The 15,862-nt window shown below is 48.2% G+C and overlaps 2 protein-coding genes across 2 annotated transcripts in view; one reads left to right on the top strand and one right to left on the bottom strand.

Moving 5' to 3' along the window:
* The window catches only part of CHCHD5 (coiled-coil-helix-coiled-coil-helix domain containing 5), a 474,014-nt gene that overhangs the window by 23,007 nt on the left and 435,145 nt on the right, over positions 1 to 15,862 (top strand). The window lies entirely within an intron of this gene.
* The window catches only part of LOC134394106 (LIM homeobox transcription factor 1-alpha-like), a 109,562-nt gene that overhangs the window by 9,575 nt on the left and 84,125 nt on the right, over positions 1 to 15,862 (bottom strand). The window contains exons 3-5 of the mRNA XM_063119281.1: positions 3,046 to 3,278; positions 2,120 to 2,277; positions 230 to 307 (exon numbers count right to left, since the gene is read on the bottom strand). Coding sequence (XP_062975351.1) covers positions 230 to 307; positions 2,120 to 2,277; positions 3,046 to 3,278 — 469 coding nt within the window. The remainder of the gene's footprint in view (positions 1 to 229; positions 308 to 2,119; positions 2,278 to 3,045; positions 3,279 to 15,862) is intronic.

Raw genomic sequence — 15,862 nt, 5'->3', positions numbered from 1 at the left:
CTCTGGGGTACAGAGGCAAAAAAAATGGCAGTCAGGGATGTTCTCTCTCACAGTCACTTTAGTCAGGGATTTGTGTTGCTGATAGGCCTGTAGTTTCAGGCAAACAAGACCTAACTGGGTCAAAACTCTGGCAACCATTGATTTATCTCTCCCTCTACACCCTGCCCCCCCCTTCTCACATCAAGGATGTGCTGACATCCCAATAAAAAAATCTGAGGCAGTTGCTCACCTTGGCCCTTTGATTCTGGAACCAGACCTGCACCACCCGAACAGTCAAGCCGGTTTCAGCCGCTAATGTCTCTCTCACCTGCCCATTATGGAAAGTAGAAGAGAACTGGTTAAAAACCCCGAAAAGAATTCCAGCACAGATGTTGCCTAGAATTCACATTGCAACAACGTTCTTGGGAGGGGCTGAAACACTCCCTGAAACTCAGTCACTGGGGGTGGCTTTGGATGGGCTGTGTTCCAGTGTTGTGTTACCTTTAAGCCTGCTATCAGAAATTTCTAGAAACACGCTTCAAGCGTGCATCTGGTTACCACTGTAGGGGAGCACCACAACAGCTGCCTAAAACACTGTATACCTTGGAGCAGTAAATGCAGATCTGATAGGATCATGACTTTTGATCATTTATTGCAAGGATAGTCAACTTGCGGCCCTCCAAATGTTTTGGTCTACCTCCCCTATCTTGCCTCACCATTGGCTATGCTGGCTTGGGCTGATGGGAGCTGTAGTCCAAAACTTCTGGAAGGTCAAACATAGCCCACCCCTGATTTAGAGATTTCTTTTAATATGGTAAGCAGTGTATGAATGGATTGTTTTTATCAATAATAATGATAATGATTTGTTGGGTGGATGGATATCAATCCCAGAAGTTGTGCTTTTTTCACTGCTGCATCTTTCACTTGTGCTCCCCTCGCCAGCCTTTGTATGAAAGATGTCTTCTTGCTAAATGCTTGCAGGGGGCCCTCTTCCCCCACCCCCTCTCCATCCCCAATACTACTGCAGGGTTAACCTGATGCAGCATATGGATGAGGGATATAGGCGTGCGCAAGGAGTGTGCCAGGTGTGCCCGGGCACACCCGAATGTCTAAAGCAATAATGTCTCTCTGTCGGGAGCCATATTTCAAAGAGATCAGGATGAGGACCCCCAAAGGTTAATATCGCATCATAAGACCATCCTCCGGTCACTGTCACCACAAAGCCCCACCAATGCAGGAGCCTGGGTGCACACCTTAATGAAACGTGCTGCGCACGCCTATGATGATGGAGAATGCATCCAGAAAAGGCTGAGGGAAGGGGCACAGAACTGCACGAAAGAGATATAAGTGGTGGGTGCGTTGGGAAAAGTGATCCAGTAGTCTGGAAGGGCTGGATTAGGCTAGTCTTGGTGCTGGAATAAATCTGCTTGTTGCGCCATGGGTGTGTTGTTGGTTGAACCTTGACTATGGATTTGAGGCTCTACATATTTCAGGGATGGGGAATATGTGGCCCTCCAGATGTGGATTGACTGCAACTTCCAGAAATCCCAGCTAGCATACCCAATGTGAGGGATGATGGGAGTTGTAGTCCAATTATCTGGGGGGGCCACATGTTCCCCATCCCTGCTCTACTTGGGTATTGGGCACTTAATGGGTCTATTAAGAGGGTTGTGTAGACCTCCCTGGTAGAGGTCTTCACATAGGCCTGTAGCAGAGTTCCTTAAGGACAGGCCTGGGGTGTACTTAAGGGAGCCATGCGTTGCCAGGTCACTGGGTCTGGATGCAACGCAAACAGAATGATGGCACACCAAGCTTCTGTGGCAGTTGAATGTAGCCAGTAAAGTAGAGGGATGAGCATATGGGGAAGCAGCAACTAGCATGGCATCCTTTATCCTCCTCACTTCCCAGTTCTCTCACCACTACAGATTCTTGCTCTGCGGACAGGGGCAAAAAGAAACCAAGATGCCAACTCTTTTTGCCTTGGGGCCAGCATATACATGCACTCTCCCAGCCTACAACGTTGCTGCACTGAAGGACAACGCAAGGTGATCAGAGGGCTTCCTTGCTCTCAGCATTGGGCTAGGTGCTCCCTTCTAGAAAAAAAGAAAAGAAAGAAGAACAGAGGCAAACGACACTCAACCTTCCGGCAGGGTTTGGAGGAGACTTCAAAGGAGGCCTTGAATGCTCGGCGCTGCTGTGTGGTGAGGATGGTGCGTGGGCGCTTGGAGCGCTTGTGGTCTTTGCCTTCCTCGCCGCCTTTGCCGTGTGGGTGACTCCCATCCTCATCCTCGCTCTTCACTATGAAAGAAAACCACCTTAGTAAGGATTCCATCACCTGGTACCCAACCGGTGAATACACACCAGGAGAGACAGGGTTCCTAAATGTTATTCGCCAGCCTTGCTTTCAGAAATCCAGGTAGGCTTCTTGGATGGATGCCCCAAGCCACACTTCTTGTCTGAGAGATCCTGCTACAAGGTCCTATGAATACTATTTGCTGTAGGTGAGTATTCATTTCTATTGGTCCTGGTCATCGGCAGGTATACACACAGAAGTTAAGGTGGTGACGTTTTCCCTTGCATAGAGATGAAGAATGAAATGGAAGAAGAAGAAGGGGGTGGGGATTGCTTCAGGGAGAACTTTTCTGTGCAGGCCAGCATGAGAGGTTGGAACTGCTGGGCATTTATCAAGGACAAGTGTAAAAAAAAAAGCCAAGGGCAAGGGGTGGAACTGGAGATATGTCTTAGAATTTTTAGTCAACGTGTTTCGGACTTATGAAGTCCTTCTTCAGGGCAATTCAAAATAAGGGTGTAATTTCAATTTCCTACAGAGCAAAATAATCTCCTGTATGTGGTGAGTAGCAGAAGTATATACTTCTCCTGTGAAAGTGTGTTTAACGTTGCAGCCTGAGGCTTTCGCAACTGGAAATACGGAACCAAGCTCAGGACTCATCTGTTGCTGGGGTGGGACTGTGTCTAAGTGGCATCAGACGCCTGAGAGTTCAGAGTGGTGGACAGGTGCTCTGCACATGCTCAGGGACATTCTCCTCGCTGCCCTTGCTCTCTCACCTGACTCTGTGGGAGCCGGGCTGATGGCGCTCAGCATTTCCCTCTCCTTCTCGTAGTCGCTGCGGCACAGCAGTTGCCCTTCCTTAAGCACGAACTCATCCCCCCGCTGCAGCCGCCGCTCGCACTCGCAGCAGGAGAAGCAGTGGACGTGGTAGACGTTCTCCAGCACCCGCATGATGAACTCTGAAGGAGCCACAGCTTTGAGGCAACCGCTGCATTTGGTCTGGAAGAGCCTGAGAGAAAGGAAGAAGATGGTGGGCCAAAGCAAGTAGGATGAGAAGAGACCAGCTAAATCTGAGTTACCAGACCACACACAACTTTGATTAGGCTTGGTGCGCACATACCTGTCTTAGTCATGAGTGGCACATCAGCAGCTTCAAAGTTAAAACTCTTTTTCAAGTTTTTAAAGAAAGTTTCTCTGTCTCATCGCCTATAGGGGATTCTTACTCACCACAGATAACTCAGACAGACCAGGGAAGAGACACGATAGTTAAGGTGCCGTTTTATGAAAGAACAAGGTGCCTCCATGCAGGCATTTTGTGAGAGCACCCATATATTCTTCTTCGTGGTCTCTGTGCATCACACATATGGGCTTTGCGCCTGCGAGGGGCCAGCTTCGGAAACTTCACTAGCTGAAAACTTTTTAGGCGGGAACCCCTCCCCCACCGTCCACTGAGCATGCTCAGGGGTTCCCTCCTAACTCCTCAGTTCTCTTCAACCGCCTGTGGGTCGACAGCTTGTTGGAGACTTCGCTTGGTATTGTTATACCTCAGCTGAAAAATCCATCGTTTTCAATCTTTTTCTTACCTCTCCGTTTTCTCTCTTTACTATATAGTTAGTTTATATTAAAAAAAAAGTTTTTTTGTGTTAGTTAGTCTAGTACTGGTGCTTATGGCACACCAAGGACTTTTTAAAAAGTGTACCAACTGCGGTCAAAAAATATCGCAAACGGATGGACACTCCCTGTGTTTGCTGTGCTTGGGGGAGACTCATGTGGTAGAGTCTTGTGTTTTCTGCCTAAAATTCTCAAGACAGGCAAGGAAAAACCGCGCTGATCGCCTGCGAGCGATTCTTTGGGAAAAGGCTTTGGAGGCAGTAGATAAACCAAGGCAATCTTGTGCTTCTACATCTCCTCACAAAATGGAGACTATGCCCCAACCTCCTCCAGAATGGAGTGAAGCCTCAGCAGTTCCTCCCTCCTCCTCTCATTCTGCCTCGGCTAAAGCGGCTAAAAAGATATCTAAGAGAGCGAGAGAGCACGTTGGGCCCAAAGAGCCCCAAAAGAAAAAGAGCAAACTGAAATCAAAGAATGGAAAGAAAAAGTCAAATCCATCGGTACCGAAGAGCCCGGTACCGACAACTTCAGTACCGAAACGCTTAGCGGTGCCAAGAAGCCCGATATCGAGGCTTTCTCTACAAACAACGCCTCCAGTACTAATGAGCCCGATACCGACACTGTCGGTACCGAGAGCATTCTCGATACCGAGACGGGCAACTCCGTCTTCGCCTCTGGTCCTAGCGCTACCACAAGCTGAGCAGCCGACCGATCCTTCGGTACCGTCCCCCTTGAACATCATCACGATACCGGAGGAGGAAACAAGCGTTAGAGCATCAGTCTCAGAAGGAGAAATTAGAGGCTCTTCGCAAGACATTACTTTACCAGAAGGGGGCCCTATTTCCCCTCGTTACCGTCAGCATCAACAAATGCCACTCGATACCGATGGACATCAATATCGACAGCATGACCCACATCCGGCTATCGAAACCGAACCTCATCGGTACCGGGATATGCTGCGGGATCCATACTCAGCACCCAATTCCGACGGCCGTCGGTATCGTCCAATGTCTCCGTATGGCTATTATCGTGATCGCTCACTGGCTTCAGTCTATTCAAGCCAACGGCATTACGACTACGGGGAACATCCCTGCACACTGAACAGGAGACACGACCAGGACTGGCAACCTCCTCAATACCCTCCATACTATTATGGGGATTGGAGGCACAGGCGTGAGCAACACTATTATTATTATCAGGAACAGTTTGCTCCCTACCCATGGTTTCATCAACCCCCTTCAGAAACCATTTCCCGCCCTCCGCCTGCGGAAGTTGTTGCATCTATGCCACCACCGCCTCAACCTTCGGTACCGAGGCCCCCGCCTCCACCGCAACCGGTGCAGACTACGGTACAGACTGCTTCGGTACCGTCACAGTCATTATAGACATTGCCCGCGACAAGGATGAGGGAAAATACATTGGATGAACCCTCTGATGAAGACTATCGGTCTGACTCCTCTCAGGAAGCATCGCCAGCACCATCCATCCCTTCGCCGGATGACCTGGTGGTATCCTCGGATGTGGTCTCCCCCTCGGAGGATTTGGCACATTTTGCCGACCAGGTGCAAAGGATGGCGAGGTCCCTGGGAATTGAGATGTCGCAGCCAATTGAAAAGCTGAATGACCCAGTTTACGACGACGTCTACTGTGAGTCATCAACCCCTGCGGCCATTCCATATCTACCTGTGCTGCTGCGCACAGCACAACAATCCTGGAAGCTGCCTTCCTCTATGCCACCAACGTCGAGAAGGCTGGATAACATCTACAAGATCCAGGAGAAAACAGCCCCATTCCTCTTCACCCATCCCAAACCCAACTCGATTATTGTAGAGGCATCTCAGGGACGCACTCAAAGGAAACACAATGCGCCAGTAGACAAAGAAGGCCGTAGGCTGGACGGTTTAGGTAGAAGGATTTACTCCTCGTCTGCATTGTCCCTTAGGGTACATAACTACCAAGCCACCATGGCTAAATATCAACTTTTCCTTTGGGAAAAAATGGCATCCATTTCTGGATATCTCCCTGATGATCAAAGGGAACTCGCAAACGTATTTTATACGGAAGCTATGAGGCTATCTCGCCAACAACTGAATACAGCGAGACACGCCACTGACTGTGCTTCTAAAGCAATGGTAGCCTCCATTGCATTGAGATGTCATGCGTGGCTTAGGTCCGCAAGACTATCCCAAGAAGCACGCACCCGGATAGAGGACCTCCCTTTTGACGGGGAAGGTCTTTTCCACTCCTCCACAGATGAGTCCATGGAGAGTATCCAAAAAGCCAAGAATACGGCTAAAAAAATGGGGATTGGTCAGCAACAACAACTGCAGAGACCTTTCCCCCAGAGGCGTTGGCCGAGAACGCAACAAAGTTCCAGCCAAGACATCAACAGCTACAGCTGCAGGATCGTGCCACTCTGTACCAACCTCAAGGTCAGTACAACAATATCCAGGACGCTTCAAGCAAAATAAGAGCAAGCCTGACCCAAATCAAAGACGGCGTCTTTGACTATCATGCACCAAACAGCCCAACACCTAAGTTTGGTGACATCCTTGCCCCGTTTTTCCACAATTGGACCACTATTACAACTGATACATGGGTCCTTAACATCATCTCTTGGGGCTACAAAATAGAATTCTCCACCTCCCCTCCCCTTGGAACCGCAAGGTTCTCACCACCTACAGACGCTCTGTTGAAAGAGACCACGTCTCTTTTGGAAAAGGGCGCCATAGAGCGATTACCAACACACGCACTAGGAGGTGGTTTTTACTTCTGTTATTTTATGGTCCCGAAATGGGATGGGGGTCTGAGGCCTATTTGGACCTTAGAGAACTAAACAAGTTCATCACCCCTAAAAAATTCCGGATGAACTCCTTAGCTAGCATCCTACCTTACCTCTCCCAAAGGGACTGGTTTACATCTATAGACCTCAAGGATGCATACTTTCATGTATCAATTCATCCCGATCATCGCCAATTCCTCAGGTTCATAGTGGGGGAAGACATTTTGCAATTCAAAGTGCTTCCTTTTGGTCTTTCTACTGCCCCCCGAATTTTCACAAAGTGTATGGCACCAGTTTGCGCCTTTCTGAGAACTCGAGGGGTAGAGATTTACCCCTACTTGGACGATTGGCTGATAGTGGCTAGTACGGAACAGGAAGCCACCCGTAACACCCAACTCACCATCAATCTCCTCAATGAATTAGGCCTTTGCATCAACAAAGAAAAATCAAATTTTCAACCAACTCAAAAAATTAAATTCCTTGGAGCAATTCTGGACTCAACCCGCTCCAGGGCTTTCCTTCCGGAGGATAGAGTGACAATGTTAATTAAACTTGCACTTAAACTCTTCAAGTCTAAAATTACATCTGCTTTCCAGGTACAAAGGTTACTGGGGTTTCTGGCAGCCACAGTCAGCGTAGTTCCTTGGGTGCGCCTACACATGAGGCCCCTGCAATTGTGGCTCTTACAGGAGTACAACAATACATTGGACGCTCATCGAGTGAAATTGTCGCTCCCTACCAAAGTAAAGGACACACTCCTTTGGTGGACAGATTTGCCCAATATCACGCAGGGTTTGGACTTCAAACCACCACTGCCATCTCAACATCTGATGACAGACGCGTCCCTACTGGGCTGGGGAGCCCACTGCGGGGACCTAACCATACAAGAGCGATGGAGTCTTCTCGACAGGAAAAGACATATCAACGTTGTGGAGTTGATGGCAATCCAAAAAGCGCTATATGCCTTTCAGAAGACCTTGTCAGGACATGTAATCCAAATCCATACAGACAACATGGCTGCTGTCTGGCATATAAACAAGCAAGGTGGAACACGGTCCATGGACCTAATCTCGTTAACTTTGGACATTTGGCACTGGGCAATCGCCCACGACATGACTCTGTCGGCCATTCATATCGCAGGCCAGGACAATATCCTGGCAGACAACCTCAGCCGTACCTTTGTGGACACACACGAGTGGCAGATGAAACACTCTGTCCTCGACATGATTTTTCAGGCTTGGGGACAGCCTGTAATAGACTTATTCGCATCACCAGAGAACGCCATCTGCAGCCAATACTGCACATGGGCAGGTCAAGGGACAGCCTCTCTAGGAGACGCCTTCAAAAGGACGTGGACAGGACAGCTTCTGTACCTGTTCCCCCCCATACCACTTCTCTCAAGGGTCATTGTGAAGTTGCGCAGCGACAACGACAACGCCATCTTAGTAGCGCCTTGGTGGCCAAGGCAGCTGTGGTTCACTCTGCTACTCAAACTGTCCTCAGCGGAGTTTATCAGACTGCCTCAATGCCACAACCTCATATCCAAGGGGAAGGGACTCCTCTTCCATCCGGATGTCCAGTCCCTAAACCTAACAGCATGGAGGATAAGGCAACAGTAGACAACCAACCCCTGCCTACTGATGTATGGAACATTATCCTAGCAGCTAGGAAACCAGCTACTAGAAGATCATACACCAATAAATGGACAGCATTTTCTGCTTTTGCCCTCAGTAGAAACGAGAACCCGTTTTCAGCACCAATAGCCACGGTGCTCTCTTTTCTTTTTTCTTTATTTAAAAAAGGACTCAAGTTCTCGTCACTTAGAGTTTATTTGGCAGCTATCTCTGCCTCACACCATTGGCTTCAGGGCTGTTCGGTCTTCACACACCCCTTGATAAAACGGTTCATGAAGGGCGTGAAAAACACAATTCCACCAGTTCGCTCTTTTGTTCCTCAATGGAGCCTCTCAGTGGTACTCAAGGCACCGTCTACCAAACCCTTTGAGCCATTAGCAAGGACGGACTTGCGGTTACTCACGTTTAAGGTGGCATTCCTTGTGGCAGTCGCAACTGCTAGGCGTGCATCAGAGCTAGCAGCACTCCGCATAGATTCACCTTACACGGTGTTTCATGCTGACAAGGTGGTCCTTAGACCGGACCCAGCCTTTCTACCAAAGGTTGTGTCTTCCTTTCATCTTGGACAGGATATCACCCTGCCAAGTTTTTTCTCTTCGCCGACATCTCCTATTGAGTCTGCTCTACATACCCTAGACGTTAGATGGGCCCTTGCCTTCTATCAGTCCAGAACTGCTACTCTCCGGAGATCTCAAAGACTCTTTGTCTGTTACAGGGGCAAACAAAAAGGACTTCAGGCATCCCCACAGAGAATATCTGCTTGGGTTGTTCAGACTATTATATTAGCCTATGAGCTCGCTGGCCTCCCGTTGGAGGGTAAGGTGCGTTCTCACTCCACCAGAGGAGTGGCCACCTCTACAGCCTTTGAAGAGGGGATCGCTCTACCAGACCTCTGCAAAGCGGCTACCTGGTCGACTCCTCTGACTTTTGCCAGCCACTACCGTCTGGACATCAGAGCGCGTAGAGACTGCGCTTTTGGGCGTGCCGTCCTATCGGCAATTCTGTGAAATTCATCCATCACCTGACACCACCCACCTCTGGTAAGTCAGCTTGTTATTCGCCCATATGTGTGATGCACAGAGACCACGAAGAAGAAAGACAGGTTGCTTACCTGTAACTGTAGTTCTTCAAGTGGTCATCTGTGCAGTCACACAACCCTCCCACCGTCCCCCACTATGGTGTCATTAAAATTTTGATCACCTGGTGGTTTTCCTCAGTGAGACTGTTTAGGCGGTTTCAGGAACTGAGGAGTTAGGCGGGAACCCCTGAGCATGCTCAGTGGACGGTGGGGGAGGGGTTCCCGCCTAAAAAGGTTTCAGCTAGTGATGTTTCCGAAGCTGGCCCCGCGCAGGCGCAGAGCCCATATGTGTGACTGCACAGATGACCACTCGAAGAACTACAGTTACAGGTAAGCAACCTGTCTTTCTCCCAAAATGCCAATATGCTCGCTGACCTAAAAAGGTTGGGGACTGTTACCTTCTTATGTGGGAAACAGGACTGTGCATACCCTATGCGAAGAAGAAGAAGAAGAAGAAGAAGAAGAAGAAGAAAGGCCAAATTGCACCCTAGGATTTGCCTATCTTATTACACCGATACCCTGAGCTTTCTCCATGAAACCCAATATACTGTATATATTGTTTTCCAGACAGACTCCCATCCAGGCAGCTTAGCAGACCAACTACTTTGTCGGTAAAATCTGCTAAAAATTCTCCTCTTCTCTTTTCCTTTCTCTGACTGATCTCCCATGAACCTTTAGCATTCTCTTCCCTCTCACGAGCTTTGTTTTAGGGTAGAACTCTATGTTATAAGGGAAACTTGATGTTTCCAGCCCCTGTAAGGCCAATATAGGGGTAGGCAGCCTGGGCGAGAGATGAAACGCATTACCAAAAGGACAAAAGGGTGCACCGATTTGCATGAAAACTGCATATGCTAATTTATAGAGGCAAATGTGGAAATAACTACTAAAATTTTAAATAGAAATATAGTACATCTCACCGTAGTGTGGAAGACTGTGACCAAAAGATCAGCCGCCCAGATGCTAAGTGCTGATGGGCAACTTCGGGGATCCTCCCTGCTTTTTCTTATAGCCCTTGAACTTTAAACTCAACAGTCCTTCAAACAAAGGAGGCCTTCGAAGAGAGGACTGTCGTCAGCAAAGTAGGACACATGGCCATACTACCTGGCTGAAGGAAAACCAGAGGGGTGTGTGTGTGTGTTTGCAGTAAGGAAGAAATGGACTGACCACCCCTCCCTGCTGATTTCCTTGTATCAATGTTTCCTAAGTGGGCCTGTTCACACAACACGCTAAGTCATGGTTAGGCCACTAACACTTTTGCAGCAAGTGGTTGGGGAGTGTGTTTAAACTGTGATTATTAAGCCACTGAAATTAGGAATGGCTCACACAACATGCTAAGCCATAATATTGAGTTCAAAGTACTTAACCACCGTGGCTTAGCGTGTCATCTGAACAGGGTCTTTGTGTGTTATGTCAGCAACAGGGCCAGCCTGAGACATTTTGCTGCCTGAGGCAAGCAAAGGACAAGATGGCACCTCCCGATACTATACTCCAATTTGTGTTTCGGTCACTACCAGCCAGAACTCTAAAGGAGCTATCCAGAGTGATGAACCCTACCCTCAAAATGGGTTCAGTACCTTGGACAGCTCATTTAGAGTTCTGGCTGGTTGTGACTGAAACCCAGAATGGATTCACAGCCCCACTGAAATCAGAGCCACCAGCCTCTGCTGGCTTGTCCCTACCAACACTGGCAACTGCACAATGTCCTTCACCACACCTGAGGGCAGCAGGTTGCATGAAACACTCCGTTCGCTGTTTTACCCCACCCACCCCAGCATTCACTGCCTGTGGCAGCTACTTCACTCTGCCTAACGGTTAGGCTGGCTTTGCTAGGAAACACAGGTTTAGGAACGTGCATTTTACCAAGGTAATATGTGGTTCCATTCACACTTAACTGTAAATCGTGGGGCAAGGCCTGCTTTTATGGTCAGTGCCTGTTTCAGCCTTCCCCCAACTTAGGCATGATCTACACTACTGCTTTATAATGGTTTATAACAGCATTGACAACTGTTGGGGCCTAAGACACATTCCATATACTGTTTTCAAACCATTTTCAAAGTGTTATACCCTGCTTGATGTAGATCTGGCCTTTGGAGAGCCCTCCAAATGTGTTAGAATACAACCCCCCAGCACCCCCCTGAGAAAAGGCTGGCCGAATTTATACAGAAACTCAAAACAGAAGAATTCGCCACTTCTTTTTGTCTTCTGCCCTGATCAGTTAATCTAAACGGTTGACAATTTCCTCATTGAGGTTCTTAAACATTACAAATCCACACTCCCCCCCATCACCCTCCCCCCCCATCTCCACAACAAACCCTAATTGACAATTAGGATCAAGACGATAAGGCAAGATCAAAGCGGAGAACTCCTTGCAAGTGTCTGGTTTCTCTTCCGTAAGTGAATAAAGATAAGTGTCTTCTCTGCTTGAGGTGATGACTTTATGGCATCTTCACCCTTCCTAACTGATATGGGAGGGCAGGCTGTCAGCAGAGAAGGAGGAATGTTGGGGAGTTTGAAAGAAAAGGATGCTTCAGAGACTGCTAAAACGTGATGTTGCTTTAGGGTGTCTGTATGGAAAGGAGGACACGGATCCCGTATCTTTAACAGCCATGTTGGCTGGGAGCAAGAGGGTCTTTTCTGTCTAAACATAGATAGGATTGCACCTGAAGAGTCAGTCTCTTTTTCAGTGAGCAACCCCCACCCCCAACTGCCCTGCCCGCCTGCCCCAAGACGGCTGAAGACAGCTAGCAGTCTTTGCACCATAGCCAGTTACTGGCTAAAACAGAGGAAGAACAAAGAAAGATGAGAATAGCTAGGCAGTGCAGAGACTAAGCAGCTGTTGTATTTCCTGGTACAGAGATAATGTGTTTTTTATTTAATTAAAAATGCATGGCCCAACCCACTTTTCCTTATCCAAAGTTACAAGTTAAAACCAATAAAAGCACCATGCTAGCAGCACACATTACAAAATACAAAAACAACTGCAATGAAAAATGGTGTCCCTCCTGCCACTCCACATTATTGGCAGGTAGGAAGCGGGGTGGGGTGGGGACCACATAGAGTAAAATCCAACGCAAGTCCTACTTAGTGAAGACCCATTGAAATGAAAAGGACTTAAATTAGTCATGGCTAACTTCAGTTCCATTCATTTCGATGGGTCTACTCTAAGTAGGACTTACGTTGGATTCTACCCATGCTGTGGGAGAGCCACGGTGTGCTGTAGTGGTTAGAGCAGGCTTTCCCAACATGGCACCCTCTGGATGTGTTGGGGTGCAACTCCCATAATTCCCAACCATTGGCTATGCTGTCTGGGAATCATGGGAGTTGTGATCCAACACATCTGGAAGGAGCCAGGTTGGGGAAGTCTGGCTTAGAGTATCAAACTAGGATTGGAGACCCAGGTTCAAATCTCCCCCCAGCCCTGAAACTCACTGGGTGACCTAGAGCCAGCCACGGTCTCTCAACCGGAGCTACTACACAGGGTTGTTGTGAGGAAAAGTTGCAGGGGTTGGGTGGTAGTGGAGGGGGAGAGGCAAGGATGCTACACTGAACTCCTGACAGGACAAGTGGAATTAAATATTATCAGTAAATCCTATGATGCCAAGAAGGAGGGTAAATGAAATAATTCAGTACAGGGAGAAGGTGATAAAGAAATCTGAAAAGCCCACCTGAAGCCCCTTACTCCAATGTGAATATTATTTGAATAAAAGTGCAAGCATGCACACTTCTGGCCCTGGCCCCCACCTTCGTGCCTCCTCATGGAAAATAATAAAGTTTCCAGTCTTCACTTGAGGCTCAAGGTTGCCCTAAACCCTTTGCCCCATACCCTATAGCAGAACATATCGGAGAAAGAAGGCCTTGAGGCCAGAAGCACGTATCCATGTTCCCCAGACATAGAGACATCTAAACCAAGACTAGCCATTTCTTTTAGGTCAGAGCATAAAGTTCTGAAATCCCTCTCTCTCCTTGAAGGGCTTATCAAGGAAGAGGATGCAACATTTTGTACCGGTCATAGGCTGCCAAAATATGGGATTGTTTATGTAAGAATGGGTTTCTGTAGTGTTTATAGAACATATATGGGACTTGTGATCAGTCACGGGAGGGAGGAGGGAAAAGACTATGACTTCATCTGAGCAACTTAATGAGTATGAATGTATGCTGATGTAGATGATGGGGAGGAGAGTTTTTCTACCATCGTTTTGTACAGGGTGAGGGCTTTTCTCCTGTGCGCACAGTAATAAAGGGTCTCTGTGTCTGGACTGGTTGTGAAGTCGTCCCTTCCCTATCAGGTTAGGGGAATTTCCCTAACAAAGGCAACCAGGGGATGTCACTGCCAGCGGAAGGCTGGGCAATGGGGCATTGAGCCCATGGGTGTGTAGTAACAGGGGAGATTGTTTTTCTTCTGTAGCCTCAGGGTCGGTGCCAGACTATTTTGCGCCCTAGGCAAGGTGAGCTACTTTCACCCCCCCAAAAAAATGCCAGCTTTGATTTTTAAGAACATATGTTTCCTGGAAAAAATAAGACGCACAAAACTTGAAACTGCTACATTTATTTTAAAGTGCAAGAAATACGTCATGCCAATTATAGCAAACAAATTGGAAAGGGACGTCTATGGGTCTAAAATGCATTATTAAATAGGAATATCGCCTCCAAATCATCCCCCCAACTCACACGTGTGTGCACGCACACACTCAGCATCACTCACTCCAAACAAACACACGCATGAACACATGCATTCACTCAAAGACCCCATGTACCCCATTCACCCATACATTCTCTCTCTCTGCCTCTCTCTTCTGGGAGCATTCCGGAAGTCTGAACGTAGAGCCGCCCCACCCCCACCCCCACCCCAGAGTCCCTGACTTCACTTTGACTGGGCGGGCGCGAGGCGCCATCTCACCCACCCAGGCCCAGCTGAATCCTTGGGCCGGGCCGGCTCACAGCCATCGTGTGCCTGGCGCCCCTCTTAGCTTGGCACTGAGTGGCCTCTATGGTAGCACCAGCCCTGTGTAGCCCGCGCCAAAGCAATGGCATGAAGTATGCTTAGACTTGCAGACCTCCGAAGGAGGGAATCCCCCTCCTCTGGGCCCCACTGTTCCGTTCATGCTTCTCCTGTGAGTCAAGATGATCATTCATCTACCTCCTCCCCAAATCAGTTTCTACCATCCAGATCATAGCGTGTCACAAGTGGAAAGCAGAAGAAACACATGGAAGGAATGTGCTCACGGGCCCACAAAACCCTTGATCCGGCTTTGATTGATTCCAAGCAGAATAATAATTAGGGCTGTCAGCCCTTTTTTAAAAAATAAATAAAACAAAACAGGCAGTTGGGCTTCTTCACACAAGCAAAATAAAGGGCGTGTGTCTGTGGCTGGCCACTCCAGGAGATTTGCGGGTCCCTTTGATGATGTGGGCCATCAGCCAGAACGTCTCTCCCCTCCCCGCCCCCTTAATAAAAGCTGGAACAAGCCCTAATGGTGTGAAATTGGCAGTGTTTAGAGCTGTGGTTGCACTATGAATTTGCCAAGGAAGGACTTTTCCGTGTCTGTGATAGAGGGAAAAGGGGGTAAAATGCCTCCCTGCAACAAAAGGAGGCAGATCTGATCCCCCACTCTACAGAGAACACCCCTTTAAGTTCAGTGGTGCTTATTCTCAAGTAAGTGTGCTGAGGGTCTTATGTCTATTCGGAAGTAAGTCCCATTGTGATTAGTGGGGCTTACTCCCAAGTAAATGTGCTGAGGGTCTTACATTTACTCAGATGTAAGTCCTGGCTCTCCTGGGGGCTGTGAGGAAACAGTACACCAACAGAATGAAATTTAATAGGGATAAATGCCAAGTTCTACATTTAGGAAATTGAAACCAAAGGCACAGTTACAAGATGGGGGATACTTGGCTCAGCAATACTACAAATGAGAAGGATCTTGGAACTGTTGTAGATCGCAAGCCGAATATGAGCCAACAGTGCGATATGGCTGCAAGAAAGGCAAATGCTATTTTGGGCTGCATTAATAGAAGTATAGCTTCCAAATCACATGAGGTACTGGTTCCTCTCTATTTGGCCCTGGTTAGGCCTCATCTAGAGTATTGTGTCCAGTTCTGGGCTCCACAATTCAAGAAGGACGCAGACAAGCTGGAGCGTGTTCAGAGGAGGGCAACCAGGATGATCAGGGGTCTGGAAACAAAGCCCTATGAAGAGAGACTGAAAGAACTGGGCATGTTTAGCTTGGAGAAGAGAAGATGGAGGGGAGACATGATAGCACTCTTCAAATACTTAAAAGATTGTCACACATAGGAGGGCCAGGATCTTTTCTCGATCCTCCCAGAGTGCAGGACACGGAATAACGGGCTCAAGTTAAAGGAAGCCAGATTCCAGCTGGACATCAGGAAAAACTTCCTGACTGTTAGAGCAGTACGACAATGGAATCAGTTGCCTGGTGAGGTTGTGGGCTCTCCTACACTAGAGGCCTTCAAGAGGCAGCTGGACAACCATC

Source organism: Elgaria multicarinata, chromosome 3, assembly GCF_023053635.1.
Source record: "Elgaria multicarinata webbii isolate HBS135686 ecotype San Diego chromosome 3, rElgMul1.1.pri, whole genome shotgun sequence".
Classification (NCBI taxonomy): domain Eukaryota; kingdom Metazoa; phylum Chordata; class Lepidosauria; order Squamata; family Anguidae; genus Elgaria; species Elgaria multicarinata.
The sequence above is the reverse complement of the archived record's forward strand: the minus strand, read 5'-3'. Positions and strand labels throughout refer to the sequence as shown.